This window comes from Lontra canadensis, unplaced genomic scaffold (genome assembly GCF_010015895.1).
Source record: "Lontra canadensis isolate GAN:19392208 unplaced genomic scaffold, GSC_riverotter_1.0 scaffold26, whole genome shotgun sequence".
NCBI lineage: Eukaryota > Metazoa > Chordata > Mammalia > Carnivora > Mustelidae > Lontra > Lontra canadensis.
In genome coordinates this window covers 17,576,455-17,596,985 of record NW_022631020.1, presented here as the reverse complement: position 1 = coordinate 17,596,985, position 20,531 = coordinate 17,576,455, and the positions used below count along the sequence as shown (strand labels likewise).

Here is a 20,531-nt window from a genome sequence, read left to right as displayed (position 1 = left end):
CGAATCCACAGAGTCTATTATTAACAGGGGTCAGCAAATATTTCTGTAAAAGGCCAAAGAGTAAATATTTTAGGCTTTGTGGGCCATATGGTCTCACTGGCAACTATTCAGTTCTGCCACTACAAAGCAGAAGCAGTCATAGGCAATATGTAAACAAATGAGTGTAGCTGCGTTCTAATAAGACTTTATTTAGAAATACTGAAATTTGAATTTTATATCATTTTCCTGTATTATGAAATATTTTTTAATTCTTAAAAGCCATTAAAAAGTATAAAAACCATTTTTAGTTCACAGGCTTTTCACAAAAATAGGTGTAGGCCAGATTTAGTCCATGGTCCATAGTTTGTCAACCTCTCTATAAGATCAATTAAAAATGGTAAGTTTTACTGGTTGTTATAGGCTAATTCAATATCTGAGACAACATCAAGGATTACAGTGCTTATGACATCCTTTATTCAATTCACATAGAAAAGCATGCAGTATTAATGTAAAACAGTACAGTATTAATGTAAAATGTTCAGTGCACATTAGATAAACAAGTCATTAGCATACAAACCATTTTTAAAGGCCTATACAGGCATACCAAACATGTTTAGAATATACTTTTTCAGAGCCTAAATTAAAAATTGTGCTTAGCTCACCTATTCTCAACACTCTTCATGAAAAAAAAATCTGTCCTACATAAAAGATATTCTATTAACCAACTAAAACTTCTTTTTCTAAGTAAGGAAAACAGTGCAAGAAAGAATGCTACCATGCATACAGAGTTTCCACAAAGAACAGTAACATGCAAACAAGAACTTCACTCCAAAAAAGCTCCCCTGGGATGAAAGTGAATCAAGCATTTGGCAAAGAGCACTTCCACACCTGTGTATCTGGAACAATGAAGCTACCATATTTAGGCTCCTCCAAACCCAACCAACCGTTCTATGCCTTCTTTCCAAAGTAGGCTCAATTTTTGATTTTCAACACACACAAAAAGATGAGGAAATGAAAGCTACCTCACATAAAACAAGTATTTTCATATAGAAAATGTGTTTTTTCATTGTAGCAAAATTCTCACAAAAACTGTACAAAACACAATGTTAAAAATGCAAACATACATATACAAAACCTAAAAAAAAAAAAAAGTAAATGAATATTGGACTAAGGTTAGAGTGCGCTTTCTCCACCATAGCCCTGCCTAAAAGTTGAGCCATCACTAAACATAAATAAAAAAGGACAGGCAAAATAATTCCCAGCTTAGAAAAGCTTTAAAGAAACTCAAGTGTCTTATGAGCAGTGTATAGACAACCCAAAAAGTTTTATTTAAGGAATCCAAGTTTTGAAGACAACCGAGGCTCATTAATTGGCCACTGTATTTAACAGCTAAATCAAGACCTAAGAAAACATAACACACCCAAACCAGATACATATAATATTCATTAAAAGAAACCCTCTCCCTCTCCCTATCTTTTCTGGTTAAAAAGATGCCCAAATGAAATGAAAAAATGACAAACTCTTTAAAATGAACAGAAGTATTTTAGGTACAGGCTAATCCACCATTCTGACTTGATACTTGACTACAGATTATCAATTCAACATCGTACAGAACTTTTATGAGGGAAAAAAAGTAACTTTAAAAACTTCTATTCCTCTCAGGACAAAAACATAAATGACACCTTTCTAACGAGTCAACTTTTAGTTGCTTTTGATGGGCTGGCATTGGAAAGACTGCTCTGGATTTTTCTTTTCGTTGACTGATTTGTATTTTTATTCCTCTTCTCAGGCACAAAGGAAGTAGACCAAGGAGACTGAAGGTGGTTATGAAGACCATGCATCTCTGAGGTCATCTTAAATAAAGAAGACCCAAACCTCTGATCTTCAAATAGCCGGTGTGAACTGCTTAACAAAACACCCTGGGAAAACTCAGTCTGAAACAAACAGCTTGGGGGTTTGATTTCATTAGTTTCTGGGTTAGAACCGGTATGGAGAGAGAAATCTTCATTCATTTCTTGGTCAGATGGAGAGAGGAGGAAAAAAGAAGTGGGTTTCCAATCATTTCCATTTTCTAACTGATCAGTAGTTAGAGAACCTTTGGAAAGGTTTGGCTTAGTTCTTTCTTCCAACTTATCTGGCTCCTCAAGAAATTCACTGCCTTGAGAGGACTTTGATAACACGTCTAAGTCCACTGACTTAAAACCATTATTACAAGGGCTCTTGCTATTGTCTGATTCCGACATCATTGAATCCAACTCAGAGATTTTGTCAAGGTAAGCTGCGTCCATGGAAGCTTCACTGGATGTTCTTGTCCGATTCATTTCAAATGAGCGAATAGAATTCAACCTCTTAGATAAGCAGGAACCTGATTTCTCACTTAACTTTAAAGAAATTTCTCCAACAGAATTTGCTATTGTATTCCCCTCTGAGCTTTCAAAATCCAAGTTTTGGGCATAGCTTGTGGAACAACAGTCCCAAAATCCTGTCTTTGAGGAAGCAAAACATTCTGATTTCTTTTCATTTTCACTTCTATCATCTTCTGATGAATCTTTATTACAAACATTCGGAGAATCACAAAAATCATCAAACACCAATTTTCTAAGATGGTTTGAGTGCTTTTTGGAACCTACTGCTTTGACTACAGAGCTCTCTCTATTTTCTGGAGTACTGAGCTGAAGGCAACTAAGGGACAAAGGGGTACAAGGAGCTGGAAGATCATAAAGTTCTTCATCTTTGTAGGGAATACAATCACTTGGCTTATTACCCCAATCTCTTTCTAAATAAGTATCCATGCTTGTATCTGTCACATCTAACATTATTTCCACCTGTTTTTGATATAAGTCTTTGTTCTTAGAACAATTTGGTTCTGTTTTGCTGGTGCTTTCCTGCCTGGCAGAACTAGAACTAGAAGGTTTTGCCAGGTGAGAACTTGAGGTGGATGAGCCAAGCAGCTTTCTGGCACCATCACCTTGATTCTTTGATGTCATATCCTCCTCATTGCCTATGCTCCCTTTGCCATCTGTAGAAAGTGCTCTCTGGCAAATGGAATTCATAGTTTCCTTCTCTTCACTTGAATTTTTTAGCTGTGAAATTTGAGATTCTAGTTCCTCTATATACTTATCACTTCGTTCCAGGGCTTTCTTGAGGCGATTGGTTTCACGTTCATGCTGTTCTACTTTGGACTGAAGAGCAGCTACTGTAAACCTTCCAAACCTGCAAGGAATGGAAAGATAGTTAACTTTACAGTTCAAGTTTTTTTTTTTTTTTCCCTTTTCAAAGTTTAAGAGGGCATACTGGCTCAACCCATTTCAATTTCACATACCAATGACATTTCAGACCACCCGATGAACAGGCCAAAAGCAATGCCAGATGTAGTATCTTCAGAAAAGAGTTTTTCACTTTATGTAATGATATGCATATGATAACAACAGCAAAGATCTAATAGGATACTTTTGTGGTCAAATCAGATTAGTAGTGGCAGAAGGTCAGACATGCACAAACTCACTGCTAATTTCCCTTCCAAGAGTTAGCTCTCTCAATTCAGCTCATATATGCATGCAGGGTTATCCCCTAAAACAATGGCAAAGATTTATGATAACATTTGAACAGTGGTCCACATCCTGAAATATTTACATTCAATCATTTTCCTATCGTACGGCAGTGTTTTACAATACATTTCTTATACAATGTCACCTTGTCAAACATAAAATGCCAATTTGAAATTCAGAAGTCTTAGCAGTCCCAGCAGGGGTGGTTTTAAATACTTATTTGGACCCTTTCAATTATAGCTACTCTTGATCTGAAGCTTTTACTTGGCTTTTCTGAACACTGGGCTTTAATTTATTCCAGCTCTACTTATTTTTGGCATTTTACAACTGTGTGGGACATCAATCTCATTTCTTCCAACTTTGAAATACAAAGTCAGTGCTTGTGGTTCCAATATATTACACATAAAAACATCTTCACATTTTCTGAAAAGGAACATTTTGGAGAGTAACCGAAAAAGAACATATCAAAAATTCACTTCTTTTACTCAGGATTATCTTGTTTTCATTATTCCCTTAAGAATGGGTACTGGGGGGTGCCTTGGTGGCTCTGTTGGTTGGGTGGCTGACTCTTGATTTCTGCTTGGGTCGTGATCTCAGGGTCATGAGATTGAGCCCTAAGTGGTACTCTGCCCTCTCCACAAAAGTTCTTTTAAAAAGTCTCTTTCTATAATCTTTTTAATGACTTAAATATTGACCCCTGTTAAAGAATTCACGGATTATCTGTTTGGAGCAAAGTACTTGAAAAGATGGATTCTAAAAAAAAATTTTTTTTTAATCTATGGGTTTATCTTTTCTTCCTTTCCCCCCTAATTATAATTACAGTTAAGGGGCACCTGGGTGGTTCCTTGGTTTTGGCTCAGGTCCAGATCTCAGGGTTGTGGAATCAAGCCCTGCCTAGGTTTCGGCTCATCAGAGTCTGCTTCCCCTCTCCCTCTGTTCTCCCCACCCACCACGTGCACACACGCTCGCTCACTCTCTGAAATAAATAAATAAATAAATAAATAAATTTTAAAAGTTATTACAATTAAGAGAATGTACTAGGTATTTTAACCAACTGAGCCACCCAGGCGCCTCTGTACTAGGTATTTAAAAAAAAAACAAAAAACAAAAAAACAAAGAAGAAACCCACAGTAATTACCTTTTAGAGACAACCACTACATGTGCTCTCTCACTCAATGCCCAACACCACCTCCTACACTACAGCCCAATTCACTCTCTAGCTCACTCTGACAAAATTCCTGCTCTGGTCACTATGGGAGGAAAAAAGCAGAGCAAAGGTAAATACAGATTCATAAAATCTCAGGCCTATAATGGCCTTAAAAGACATAGTATTGAATATTGATCTACTCACTGCAATCAACCTCTAAAAAACAAAGCAAAAACCACAGGTATAACAAAAACAAAACCAGCTACAATAACAAGTACCCCTGTTTTAAAACCAATTTTACTACTATGAATAGCTGGTTAAAAGAATGATGGTAGCTTTTCCTTCTTTGTTAGAGAAAAATGTTTTAGTTTATATATGTAGTATTTGACAGAGTTTCTGCAAGAGAATTTTAAAGAGCAGATGAATATCTTAAGGACATCAAAAATGTTTTTAAGTTCTTGATAATAACTATTCTAAAATCAAATAACCCACATATTTTTAAATGGAAAAAACATGTAGCATGTTTACTTAATGCAAACAGCAAAAGTGACAGCCTTAAATTTGCTTACCAAGATAAAATTTATCTTAATTTCTTACATGCAATTTTTACAATAAAGGTAAACTCAGAAGAAGAAAAAAAAATCAAACAATTCTTTAAAGATTTATTTATTTTAGAGGGAGACAGAGAGCGAGAGGCACAAGTTGGGGGAAGGGCAGAGAAGGAGACAAACAGACTCCCCACTGAATGTGGAGCCCTACACGGGGCTTGATCCCACAACCCTGAGATCACGATCTGAGCGGATATTGAGTTGGATGCTCAATCGACTATACCACCCAGGTGCTGAAAAATCAAACAATTTAAAATCAAACAGTGTTGGGGTGCCTGGGTGGCTCAGTGGGTTAAGTCTCTTCTTTTGGCTCAGGTCATGGTCTGAGTCCTGGGATCAAGCCCCACATTGGGCTCTCTGCTCAGTGGGAAGCCTGCTCCCCACCCCTCTCTCTGCCTGCCTCTCTGCCTACTTGTGATCTCTCTCTCAAATAAATAAATAAATAAAATCTTAAAAATAAATAAATAAAATAAAATAATGTTATTAGGTAGTTAAGTCAGCTATTACTAAAGGATGTCCTTGAGAACTCAGAGGCTTACGTAAGAAAAGACTAGTGACAAATAAGAAATGTTTCCCAAAGTATTAGCAGCTTTTTATTAGAAGGTTTTAACCTGGAATTTCAAACATGTCACTTTAAGATGCTACATTTGCCCCTCTGTTTTTTCTTTTTTTTAAATTATGTTTTTAAAAGAAGTTAACAAATGGTTCTGAGTTGAAGTCAAAATGACAGCCCCATCCATGTATTCTGGGTTACTTCAGAAAGCTGAAGTGCCATAAGAACTAACAACAAAGGCCAGCAATGGGGGCACATTTGACAGGGACAGCGAGTAGAAATCACTGATGGGGCTGGCTGTTTTCTAAAAGGTCACTGCCCTCAATTCCCCAAAGTTCCATTTCAATACTTTACAAGTCTATAATACTTTGAGTGATCAGACCTTTTTACCACGCTAATAAGAGGCCTGTGCTGGTGGGCAAACTAACAGAAATATACAGTGAAAGCCAATGGAACTGATCAATTAATTAACCTATCCAGGTAATTTTTTAATCTTTCTCTCCCTGATTAGAGTGTAAGCTCCAGGAAAGCAGGGAGTCTGACCATCTTACATTCACTGCTAGCTCCCTAGAGCAATTCCTGGTATACAGCAGTCCTCATTAAATATTTCTTGAATAGATGTTATTTTCTACTTTCAGATAGATGCATTAGTGCCTTACATTAAGACAGATCCAACAGCATAGGATAAGCCAAAGGTCCTTGGGTCTCTTTTACATGTAAGTATTCTGAATCACTATATTACTAAACTGAATGTTTCATACATTTGACTGTTTTGTTTTGTTTTTTTCATTGACACTAAGGAAAGCAACAGAGAACAACATATACAGAATATAGTTCTGTGGCTTCTGTTTTGTTTTGTGTGTGTGTGTGTGTGTGTGTGTGTGTGTGCTTTGTTTTTTTTTTTTAAACTACAGGCTTGCCATCTTATATTGCTCCTTCTAAAAAAAACCTGCCACTTATGGCACATGGTGGCTCAGTCAGTTAAGCATCTGCCTTCAGCTCAGGTCATGATCCCAGGGTCCTGGGATGATTCCATGTCCTGTCTCCCTGTTCAGTGAGGAGCCTGCTTCTCCCTCTCCCTCTGCCCCACCCCCTGCTCATGCTCTCTCTTTCTCTCCTTTCTCAATCAAATAAATAAATAAAATCTTAAAAAAAAAAAACCTGACACTTTAACCTTAGCAAAAGAATGGAAACATATGAGACTTTTGACATAGCTATTAGGAATTTTAAGCTTACCCTGGATTAGTGTATTAGATTTGGCAAAAGGAAATTAATCAAGTCACAGAGAAATAACAATTATTTGTTAATAATATCTGCATATCTGATGCTATACTTCTATAAAAGAAGACAATGAAGATGAGAGCTTATTTAACTTTGGGTTTTAATATTCTTATTCACACTAATTCCAGATTATTTCCAGAGTACATAACATTAAGTGAATCAATGCCAAGGCAAGCCGGAGGGAATTCTAACATCATTTACCATACTTCCTTTTCCTGAGCAAATTTCAAAATGGAGTATTTTTATAAACATTCCATTAGAGACCAAAAGGCTTTGATTTTCAAAGTAGCAGTGATGGCCAAAGGCTTCATTATGTCAGAGAAAACATCGTAAAGCAGTTTGGGAGTTACAACTGATATATTGGAAGTGTGCTAGAATCTGGGAGAAGCTTAAAGGATTTCTCAGCTTGCAGTGTTAAGGGATATACACATTCTGGATTAGGGCTCCCCTTGCCTGAAGAGCTACAGAGGTACAAGATAGTTCCTGTTCCTACTAACAGTAAGAGAAATGAAAGTCCTATTAGTTTGACCTTTAAGGTATTACACCTAGAATAGAGTATGACTAATAACAAAAAGCTCCTTAGTTCAGATTTTCTCATAGCCCATTATGCAGGAGTAATAGGATGTGCTTGAAGGGAATTAAAAGAAAGCAAATGTGGTAAAAGAATAAATGCCAGAACGAAGTACCAAAAGACCTAACTTCTAGTGCTATGCTGCCATTAACTAGTTATGAGAACTTGAGCAATTAACTTGTCTCTCTAGTTCTCAATGGCATCCCTAACAAAAGGGACAAAATCAGCAAGCCCAGTGGGTTGCTGAGACCACTAAACTTCTAAAACATCTTCAGGACAAAGGGAGACATGAGGGAAGTGAACCCATCTGCCCCCCATGTATCTTTGATTTCATATCCTTTCCTTACTTGCTAGATGAAGTAGCAATTATGAAACATAGTGAAAGCAATCTTTGGACCAGCTTTTAGGATCTGGCCTATGTGACAGTTTTTCAGCACTGATATCCTTGCCATACATGCTTCCAATACACATAAATTTCAGTTGCCACAGTTTAGGTAAATAACACCAGTTATTTAACAAAGGGGCTCAAATTTACGTTATATTAACTGTAACTAACTGCATGAAACTGCATAAAATAAATATTTCAATACTTGCTTTTCAGTTCAGAAAACAGTACATACATAACAGATGTACATCAGTGACCAATCAGGTCACTTCTTTCCAAGTCTGAAAGTGGTTGGTCCCTCTGCATCTGTTACTCAGTTCACACACAGACAGTAACACAAGCAGTACTGTCACATACATTTTACAAGAATGGATCATCAAAAGACAGAACTGGCCAACAAAAATGAAGGTGCAGCAAAGAACTAAATAGTGATCAATGCCAGAAGTAAAACTGGAATCAAATGTAAATGTAGTTATTGAAGAACTGACCATGGAAACATTGAAACTGCCACCATCTGAGAGACCCTGGCAATGCCTGAGGAATTTGGGAGTGACAAACTTATTGACATAAATGAGAAAAGTAGTTTTGATGAAAAGAATAAAGTTATCTAGAGAAAGTGGCAGGTTAGCAAAAAACTTCACATTAAAACAATATGGAGATATTTCATGACACTGAAAGCATTAAGGATAAAATGTTCGAAGCTGATGCAAACTCAGGAGTATGACAATCGTCAAGGCATTAGAAAAGTTGCTAGCAGCTTCATATCGTAAGTCATAGGATAAGAAGACAAGCACTATTCAGATTATTTCCCACAGTTTTTTTTACAAAGAAATAAAATACTTTATTTCACAATGTTTCTAATGGTTTAAATTATACTAAATATTAGTGTCCTAATATCAGTTTTACTCTTTTCACTTCCATAAACATTTATAACTGACAGTAAGAGATTTAATGTTTTGACAAAAAATATTAAAGTTTATAAAGGAACTTGATTCTTCCCATTGATTAAGACTGCTTTTCATGGTTTTTACTTGAATGGCCTTTTTTTGGTCCTCCACTATTGTACAAAGTAAGGATTATCTATACTAAAGGAATAGTTGATATATAAGAAAACCAAGTAAACTTACTTGAGTCTTGGAAGTTTTTTTAAAAGAATAACCCATTCATAGAGGGCATTTTATTGCAGAGTTGCCAGTTACATATCTTCTCATTCCCTGACTTTCAGAGATATTAGAAAGTATCTTATTTTAAACATAGAGCAGAGGTAGGGTTTCAAAGAGAAGAACATTCCATTATTCTTTTCCCTTTCTTAAATATTTTCTCCTAAAGTAAAACTCACCAGAGATTACCTGAATTTGCAAACTCCTCTTTTTGATTACAGGTAACAGAAGTAGCTTATAATATGAACTCTTCAGAAACATGAATTTTGATAGGAGTGGGAAGAAAAGGGAGAGGCCCAGTACTGTGTTCTGCCTTGTGCTTATGTGTGCAAGTGGGCAGAGGGCATATTTCAGGGGAAAAGGGCAGAGAGGACCAGGACTATAGGAAGCTCAAAATTGTACCTGGTGGTGGGGGTCTTTTGCTCTCACCTGTTTCCAAAGAGTTGCTTGTGTGTTTACCCTTATCTATCTCACCCTTGTACACATGTCAGAAGGATGGTTGTAGGCATTCTGTCTTTAAACTACTAGGGAAGCTTTGGGAAGTAGCTGATAGATTTTTATCTGCTGCAGAGCTGTATGACTTGCCAGTGTTTCAAGAGTTTTCTCTTTTTAAAAGTAAACATCCAATGATGAAAATGCTACGTTCTTAGAAAATTTATTAATCATAAAAGTACCGTCTATGACCAATCCTAGACACGAGTTGGTTCCACAAAAAATATGTTAAATAATATGAACCATACTAAGAAAATAGGAAGAAATTCTTCCCCCCGATGACTCAAGGCAACATTTCTGTTTTCTGGACCACCATCAAATAAAAAAAGAAAGAAAGAAACAACCCATAATCAAATAAATAAATAAATGAACTTTCATGATGGAATTTACCAAAAGTAAGTGTAACAAGTAAGTCTTTAAGAGTAGCCTGACCACTACTGATAATGACAGCAACAAAAATAACAGCAGCAACCAAATTTACTAAATGTTTACTTAAATCCAGCACATTGCTATATGCTTGTTATATATTATCTTTCTGATTTAATTGTCCTATCGACCTAATGAAGGAAGATCTGTTATTTTTTATTTTAAGGATGAGAAATGAGAAGCTTCAAAAGACTCACTCTTGTTCACGGATTTGCAGAAAGTGACAGAACTGGGATTTGAATTCAAGTGTGTCTGAGTCTAAACACCATGTCTGACATTATATGAAGTGCCTGAACATGAGCTCCCTTCTTCAGTAATATAAGTACCTATTTATGCTGTAAAGTAATGTAAAACACAAGCTAGGATTGCTGAGCACACAGTCTGTACACACAGTTAACTAACTAGGATTATTGTAATATTTACTAATACATACACATACTAGTAAAACATGGAGAGGAAAAAAGGGATCAACAGATATGTATATACAAAGTTGATAAATATTTATCAAAAATCTACCATGTTTTAGACACAAGTTCAAGAATATTTTGCAATTTCAAAATATCATTTATTAAAGTGGCCTTGCAGGAAACTATAGCACAGACAAATGACCCTGACAAATGCCAACCCAAAGAAGGTAGCTATTTTAACCAGAGATATGTAAACTAAATTGGAACCCAAACCACAAATTTGAAAACCCCATCTTTAGGTGTGCTAACAACAGAAAGTATATATGATCATTTTGCATACCTCAAGCATAATCAGCAGGCATCTTCAACTATAAGAAAACAATGCTACTTAGGTGAAATGAGAAAATTAAAAATGTAAAATTTTAGGGCCAAAGCATCACATAGGTACTTGTCCCGGGGTCTAATATTGAGGAATAAAAAAAATACAAGCCATATTATGCTGCCTCTTAGTTTTAGCATAAAACAAAGTGCTTCAACATTTGCAAGAATAAAAAAAGTCACGATTTCCTCCTTAAAGACAAAGGTCACACGAGCAGTGGAACTGATAAAGAATTAAGGCCCATGCAGCCATTCTTCCTTCTTCAACCTCCCAGAAGTATAAAGATCAAGGTACAGTCTGCTTTGCAAACTTTCAAAGAAAGAGAAGCTTCCAAACGTAGAGCAGAGTTTTAAAATAACAGCTCACATTATTGATACAATTTTAAAGGAAGTTTTATATGTGTGTGTGTTTATTAAGCTAAACTAACCATGTATTTGTAGTTGGAAATTGTGACGTTGAAAAGTCTTGCTGAGATACCTAGAAATTCTTAACACAAACAACCTTAGTATTGGGCTGCATATGTAAATTGAAGAGGAACAGATTCCCTTTTGTGGTCTCTAAAAAGGGCTGATATATCTACCTATCTATATCTATCTTTATATCTATATTTATCTATCTATCTATATAGTGTGCATATATATATATATATATATATATATATATATTGCACCTGTGAAGGTGGACTACTCTTTTAACTATGAAATAAATTCCATTTTATTTGATAAATACATTTCACTTCAATTCCACATAGAAATGCACCCTAATTTTCTGCCTCAAAAGAAAAGATCAGCTTTGAGTTTATAGGACATCAGTGGGGATCCTAATCTTTCGTGGAAGGAAATAAACTATACACAAAAGATATTTCATATCTTTTTACAGTTCTAAAAGGAATAAAGGACTTATATGTTTTCCCAAATATAATAACCTTAACAAAATCTCAACAGTATAAGAGGACAACTATTGTTACATGAAAAAAGCATACTCAAAAATCTCTGGACTGGTATTTATCTATACATTTTCACCACAGTTAAATCAACCTCTCTCTCACCTTAAGGAACAATCTAAAACAAAATAAAACAAAAAAGACTGTGATCCAGCCACCCTGTAATTATTACTATGATGACATTATTATGAAGACTTAAAGTATGCTGAGGGGTAAGAGAAAGGAAAACAAAAGGAGTAGAAGACATTCTTGTTCTTAAGCAGTTACTAATATTCCCAACGACCTTATTGCTTAGTCATTAGCATGCAATGTGGGCTCCTAAAATATCTTATCAATACAATAAAGACAAGCTGACAGAAAACTGCAAGAACTGTCCATCCCCAATTAGCTGAATAACCAGAGAAGGGCCCCTCAGGCAGCTGAGGGGCCTGCGCACACCTGGCTGTCACCGTTTGGCCCCAGGGTATCATCAGACTCCCCTGACAGTCTACAAGTTCCCCTTCCGGGAAATCCAAAGGGCATAGCAGAATCAGTCATCAGATCAGGCTGGGGTCAAATACCAGGAATCATGGCGTTTGTCAGAGCAGAATCAGGAGAAGTAAAAAAGCCAGAATAAGTTAAGAGGGGACAACAGCCAAGCCAGCAAGACCAGAGGTGCTGCCGGGGAAGCTAAAAGACTGGAGTAGTCTGAGTGGTACTGGCATGTCTTGAGACACAGTGTAGGAAGAGCAGAACTGTGAACCAAGGAGACACAGCTCAGTCAGCATGGAGACAGATAGAGGCAGGATAAACCCAGTTCAAGTAAGGAGACGTAGATAAGAAATCTTGTCTGGGACCCCAGCAAAATCACCTCCTCCTTTCCCCTTTCTTGGTCCCAGTCTCTAGTATGACTCAGGAAAACCCTCCGCTCTTCTCATTTGGAGAAAATCCAAGAATTTTGGGATTTCTTTTCCTTATAAACTCTTTGTACTTTTAGCTTCAAGAAAGCTCAAAATCTTAATTCTCTGGTTAGTTCCCTCCACACTGCAGCATGAAGGACTCCTTCCTTCTCCCAGTCTCCAGAGAAGGAACACACACGCACAAACACACACATTGTGATACACACACTTACATGTATTTTAGACAGATACACATACAGCATGCATTTTTATAAATATGTCTTAGCTCCAAGAAGCTAAATGGTAGATTAACTGAGCATGAAAGTCATGGAACTTGTCAGTATACCAGATCTTTAGTAATACAAGAACAATGGGAAGAACAAGAGGAAAAGTGTTTCTTCTGTCTTAGGAAATCATGGAGGGCTTCAAATAGAGTAACAACTGAAGAGGAATTAACAAGGCAGAATAAAAGGGAGAGGCTACTGGGGATGACCAGGGAAAACAAAGGAAAAGGCATGAGCAAAGGTGCAAAGGCATGTCGAAACATGGCAAATCTGGACCCAGTAAGAAACTCAGTCTGGCCAAAGCAGACTATAAGAAGGGGAAGGTTGGAGAAGACATGAAAAGGCCAAAGCTCAAGTCATATTGTAAAGAGCCTCCCATATTTATGAAGAAATTTGGGCTTTAATTTGAGGACAATAGGGAATCAAAGGTTATTAAATAAGGGAATGAGATGATCAAATATATATTTTGGAATCTTGGCAATAAGGCGGATGCTTTAGGGTTAAGACTGGAAAAGAATAAGCAGAAGATTGTTACAATAGACTAAGCAAGAAATCATGTGGATCTAAACTACTGGGAATATGAAGATGGATTACAGACATTTAAGAGGTAGGATAGATAGAATATACTAAACAATTAGGTGTGGGATGAGGAGAAGGGGTGGATAAAGAAGACTGAGGTGTTTATCTGAGGCAACTAGATGAATAGTAAAGCCATTAAGGATAGGAACAAAGCAAGAGGATAAACAATCTTTGGAGTAGAAAGGATAATGGATACAATTATTTAGACACACACCTCTATCAGTTCTTTGTGCTACACATGGTTCCAAGGACATAAAATTACTTCCGTTCATCCACATTTTATATAACGAAAATAATGGCTCCAAGGGATTAAGTAATTTATTGACTGTTATTTATCTATTCATTTAATTATTCAACAAATATTTATCAGATGCCTTTCAGGTGCTGGGGTTTTGCAAGTAAAGGAAATAGGCAGTAAGATTCTTACCCTTGGGGAGCTTCGAGTTAAGAATGGAGGGGACAGACAACAAACAGATCAAGTAATTAAACAAACAAGATAATTTCAGACTGATTAGGGTTAGGAAGACAATAATACTATAACCTGGGTTCAGTACTAGCTGTGAGCTAGTACTGAAGTACATTTCATTAATTCATTAATTCATTAAAAGTACATTTCAAGTTTTAATTTATTTAACCCTTACTACTACCTGTAAGATAGGTACTACTATTGGCCTCATTTCACAGAAGTCAAGAACAGAGATACAAAAAGGTTAACTGTCTTCCCCCAAATCACAGAGAGTAAGTAGACAAAACCAGAGTTCAGTCCTACGGAGTGTGACTCTGGAGCCTGTGCTCAAAATCACACACTATACTGCTTCGTCATGCCATGATTTTATCACTGTGGTATCACAATAAGACAGAGTAAGGAATTTAGAAGGTACTAAAGCAGAGGGCTGCTTCAGAATAATGTTCAGGAAAGGCCTCTGTGAATCTGATGACAGAAGGAGTCAGTCACATAAAGATATGGAAGCAGAACATTCTAAGCAAAAAGAAAAAGTCCATCATGTTTTAGAAACAGAGGAAGGCCAGTATGGCTGGAGCAGCATGAGCCAGAAGAATGATATGAAGTGGAACAGGCAAACATAGACTGGTTTGTGAAGAATCCGGATTTTATTTTAGGAAAAAAACTAAACAAACAGGACAGTTTTAGGTAGGAGACTTTTATATAAATTTTGATTTGTATTTTATAAAAACACAATTTCAAGTATGGTGAAAATGAACTGGGTAGGGGAAGGAGGGGCAGAGTGTAAGCAGGGACATTTGCATCCAGGTAATCTGCCTCCAGTGCTAAGCATTTATTTGAACACCACACTATGTGGTGAATTTAAGGTAGAGGATCTTGGGCGAAGGTATCAAATAGACAAATATGAATCTATAGCTGAGGAAAAAAGGTAAAACCAAACAAAGATTTATTATATTTTATTTTATCTCTGACATACAGGTAGATGATTATTAAAGCTATGGGAGTAAATGAGATGGCTCATCAAGGAACACAAATACAGCAAAAAGAGAAGAAATCCCAGGTCATAATCTATGAAATCAATCCTTTCCTCTTCAGAGTACTTTTTTTTCTTATACTAATAACAGAAAATACTATTCACTATCCAGAGAGTATCTGGAGCCTTTACCTTCCCCCAGAAGAAGCAGGGGTGGGGGAAGACTGGTCCATAATGACAAGCCTTGGGGTTGCTGTGCAGTAGAAGAGCTGCATACAGGGAGACATTATCAAATCCATAGACCTCACTAAAGACACAATGACAAGAACACATAACATTCCTGAATACATATTTCCAGAAAGGAAAGCCATTAATCCAACTATAACCAAGTTTGAGAGTAATGGCCTACAGAGTTTTATACATGGAGTTTAACACCCTAGGCTGTTAAGGTAAGTTAGTAGCCAAGGATAAGAACTGTTGCTCCACTAAAGCCTCCTAATAGCTGGCACAAACCACAAAAACCCTGCCTAATGTGCCCAGAGCAAAAAAAAAAAAAAAAAAAAAAAAATGGCACAACTGAAGAGAAAGATCTCAGAGAGGGCATGAAACTTTCTAATGCTTTAAAAGTCAATTCTTCATATCTCTTCAAGCTTAAAAAAAATTACTAAGGAACTCCTAATTCTATCAAGAACAAGTATATCCACATTTCTGGGCACAGTTTAGGAATAGTAACTGAAGCCAAGGATATTTAGGAATATGAGAAATGTTAACACTAAAGTCTTCCCTTAAGTTTCTCATTCTTGTATTTTTTACCATGTGGAGGTGTGACACGCTTGGTATTCCCCACTGAACAGGAGACTGAGAACAGGCCTTTCTGTTTAAAGAATGATGGATATCGTGGAATCATGCTAACCAGCTATTTAAGCGGGGTGATGAAGGTCACAATGGAGAGATATGCAAATTACATAGAGGACTTCTGCTCTGATGAGTTTGAGAAGGAAGCCACCATGTTTCTCAAGCGTAACTGTAGCTACTACTGGAGACAAGGGACTGGAACTAAAGGGACTACTTAGTATTTCTAACAGCTCAAGCTGTTTCCCTCTAGCTCAGAATGCTTTCCTTCTCATAGAAATCTCCATCTTTCAAAGCCAGGCTCAAGTCCTCCCTCTTTTTTTTTTTTTTTTTTAAGGATTTTATTTATTTACTTATTTGAGAGAGAGAGAGGGAGACAGAGCACAAGCAGGGGGAGCAGCAGAGGCAGAGGAAGAAGCAGACTCCCTACTAAGCAGGGAGCCTGACATGAGACTTGATCCCAGAACCCTGAGATCATGACCCAAGCCGAAGACAGACGCTTAACAGACTGGGCCACGCGGGTGCCCTCAAGTCCTGTCTCTTTGATAAACACTCTCACCATTGCAACACACTGGTCATTCCCTAAACTCCTACTGAGGTCTCTGATATTTGATTTAGTATCTGTTCTGTATATGTTTCATATATTTTTGTCTCTTGCCTTCGTTAGATTATGAGCTTTCTAGAGGTAGGAACCACGTTTCATGGGTTTTATTTTTTTATTATACATCCCCTTTCTTCTATTAAAATATTCTATAGTCTACATTTTAGTATTCATTTCTAGAAGAAAATATAGACATTTTTCTTAGGTAACCACAATACCTAAATAACATTAACAGTAATCCCTTGGTATCACCTAATATCCAGCTCATATTCAAATTTACCCAATTGCCTCAAAAATGTCTTTGAATGCTTTGTTATGAATCAATATCCAAAGAAGATCCATATACTGCATCTGATTATGACTCTTAATTCTCTATTATTGTAAAGCACATCCTGCTTCCCATTTTGTCAATGTTTTTTAATTCATTTTTAAAAATTTAAAATCAATTAATTCAAAATCAACTACTATAACATATTATTAGTTTCAGAGGTAGAGTTTGTGATTCATCAGCTGCATATAACACCACCTAGCCATTTTTCCTTTTAAGTGTACCACATTTGGGATCTGTCTTGTTTCCTCCTAGTCTTAAGAGCTATGTTTATCAGGGCTCCTGGGTGGCACCGTTGGTTAAACATCTGCCTTTGGCTTGGGTCATGATCCCCAAGTCCTGGATCGAGCCCCACGCTGGGCTCTCTGCTCCGCAAGGAGTCTGCTTTTCCCTCTCCCTCTGCCTGCTCCTCTGCCTTCTTGTGCTCTCTCCCTCTCTGTCAAATAAATACACAAATAAAATCTTAAAAAAAAAAAAAAGAGCTATGTTTATCATCCCTTTACTCAACAAATATATATTAGGAGAAGAATACAGCCAGAACTCTATAAAATGCAGTGGCTAAAATAGTGAATACAACTATAGTCCTGGCTTAGAAGAAAGCCGTAAAACAGTTGTACAAAATATTAAAAACTAGCAATTATGATATGTGCTATGATGGGAAAGTACAGAGTAGTAAGAGAAATTATAGCATGGCAACCTAACCTACTTTAAAGGTCAGGTAGAGTATTTACTTTATCTAGTTCAATGCACCTTGTACAGCGTTAAGTAAATAAACATTCAGTACTCCCAGGCTGGCTGGGAGAGTAAGTTTTCTTCAAATTATCGGCCTTGTAAACTAAAGGACATATCACCACCTCTGGAGTTACAAACATTAGATATGATTCTCTTAGGAGTCCATGTTAGGGGCGCCTGGGTGGCTCAGTGGGTTAAGCCTCTGCCTTTGGCTCAGGTCATCTCAGGGTCCTGGGATTGAGCCCCACATAGGGCTCTCTGCTTAGCAGGGAACTTGCTTCTTCCTCTCTCTCTGCCTGCCTCTCTGCTTACTTGTGATCTCTCTGTCAAATAAATACATAAAATCTCAAAAAAAAAAAAAAAGGAGTCCATTTAAAGAAAACTGAAAGGGCAAACATATCATTTTCCATAGTGAAATAAACTTATTTTAGAAGAGAAGAAAAATTCAGGAACTGGCTATATAAAATCAAAGAAAAAGATCCCATTTTTTGGACCACCAGTTTAGATATTAGGACAATGGATTTTTGACAAGGAACAGAATGGATATTACTGAAGCCGAGAAGAATATGCTTAGTAGAATATCTAACATACTGCTGAAAAAGGCTTTTAGGTTAAAGTTGAGGAAGGAAAATTATCCAGGCACACCTTAAGACTGTATATAATGGATGGAAAAAAAACAGAAAAACAGTAACAGAGAAGATAAATAATAACCCAGTTTTTCACCTTAAAAGGTTATGGCACTGTTTTTAAAGAAATATAAAATATATTACTTTATACAGCACCATCTACATGAGACCAGTGTAAATGTTTAAGTCACCCTTATCCACATCATCTGTTATTCTCGTTATCGGTAACAGCACGATTTGAGTGTCTTGGAAAGAAATACCTTTTGCTATGGATTGTACTACATTCTCCACCCACAGCCAAATTCGCATGCTGAAGCCCTGACCCTCAGTCTGACTATATAAATAGAGAGTCTTTAGGAGGTAATTAAGGTTAAGCAAGATCATAAGGATGAGGCCTTAGTGTGACAGAACTGATATCCTTATAAGAGGAGGAATACAGGGGACATCTGGGTGGCTCAGTTGAATGAGCATCCAACTCTTAATTTCAGCTCAGGTCATAATCTCAGGGTTGTGAGGTTGAGCCCTGTGCTGGGTGTGGGCGTGCAGCCTGCTTAAGATTTTCTCTCCCTCTACCCTTCCCCGACCCCACTCTCTTTCTCCCTCTCCAAGATAAAAAAGAGGAAGAGAGACCAAAAACTCTCTTTCAGACATGTGAAGACACAGTGAGAAGGTGGCTGTCTGCAAGTTAAGAAGAGAGCCTTTGCCAGAAACTAAAACAGCTGAACCTTGATCTGAGACGACTAGCCTCCAGAACCGTGAGAAAATAAATATTCAATGTTTAAGCCACTCCTGCTACAGTATTTTGCTCTGACAGCCCAAGTTGGCAATTACACTCTTCTAAATTTTTTCCTCTCTAGTATCTAAACCTTAAAGCTCTCTCTTTTGCATGATTTGTAGGGTATGTCTGCAAAATTTGAAGGATACATCGGAAACTAAAGCTGTGTGCATAAAATGGACACCTTGACACCTAACCAAGTAGGCAAAAGAAAAATAACTGGTTAAGGCACTTCCTAATCAAGGGAACAAAATGGAACAGATGGTTTTATTTGCTTGCATTTACTTTTAAACTCTTGAAATTTCATATTTTCTCAGTACAAATAGGAGCTCTCCTCAGATAAACCAGATCTGGGTATTTTCAGCTGTGGTCAGCTTCTCTCTGAATCCCACTAGGGTTTGGTGATGCAGAGTAAACAAGGCTATAAATCAAATGCAATGCATTTAATACCTCAATGCATTGCAAATTGATCTGGAATAGGGGTCAGTTCAAATCGCTTTTTAAGTGAAACTATTCCCTACCCCTGAAGGGAAGGAATGGAAGTTAAAGATAGCAAGTCTGAAAGTTATATGGGATTCAGAAGTGTGGCTGTTTGTTAGAATAGTCAGAGGCCAGGTTTCTTCAGGTGAGATTCTTCTGTTATTTATCAGGTTGGAGCCATGGATATTTAAAAACACATCCTGGTGGCTGGCATTAAATCTGAAATCTGGTGGGCAACCTTTCAAGAAATAAAAGCTACAGACAAAATAGCTTTAGTTCCATTCAGCACACTGTGGGAAATGCAGCTAATGGACATGCATTACTATGACTGGCAGGGCAGGGTGCCAATAAATGAGAGGAGCAGAGATTCAAACCACCACATAACAGCAACATTTCCTAAGCTTATTTCACTAATTTGTCAAAGCAGAACACTATCTGAACAGTGAAAGAAAAATGAGGTTGGAAAGCACAGGGGAAGTAACTATTTAAAAGTAAAAGCTATGCTTCTTTCTCTATTGGTTAGTCATCTCTGTTTTGAATAATTATGGTTTATTTCTACCATTCCTGATACCACACTTGGTTTTACTAAAGGTAATGTTTTCTCTTTTTCATATGATAAGCAGAGAGCTTCTTCCAGTAGGAAGAAATGAAGTCTAGTAATTACAGAAGGAAAATGTGGAGTTCTGATATGCCACCCCTCAAAGAGGGATGGAGGGCAATATTCTCTGCTTACTTGTCTTTTTTTTTCCCCCGGAGAAGAAACACTTCAAGTGTTATCTCCTATCTTTTCTCCATCTTCAATTTTCAATTCTCAATTATTTCTTATAATTTTAAACAAACTGCTAAAGAGGTCAATACTTGTACTTTCTGACTTGGAACGGAATGAAAACTAACCCATCCTAAAGGAAGAATAGATTCACTTAATTGTACAACTAAAATCAGTCTAAACTTCAACAAATAATGCCTTAAACTCTATTTCAGATATGCTTTCTAATATAATGATTAATGTAATAATGTAAAGGTTCTCTGTGTAATGTAACACAGCGTGGACTCTGGGACTGGACTACATGGGTTCAAATCC

General features: G+C 36.9%; 1 protein-coding gene across 1 annotated transcript in view; it reads right to left on the bottom strand.

Moving 5' to 3' along the window:
• Nucleotides 1–430: 430 nt before the first annotated feature.
• The window catches only part of OBI1 (ORC ubiquitin ligase 1), a 42,838-nt gene continuing 22,737 nt past the window's right edge, over nucleotides 431–20,531 (bottom strand). The window contains exon 6 of the mRNA XM_032864185.1: nucleotides 431–3,192. Within this exon, the coding sequence (XP_032720076.1) occupies nucleotides 1,674–3,192 (1,519 nt within the window). The 3' untranslated portion in view covers nucleotides 431–1,673. The remainder of the gene's footprint in view (nucleotides 3,193–20,531) is intronic.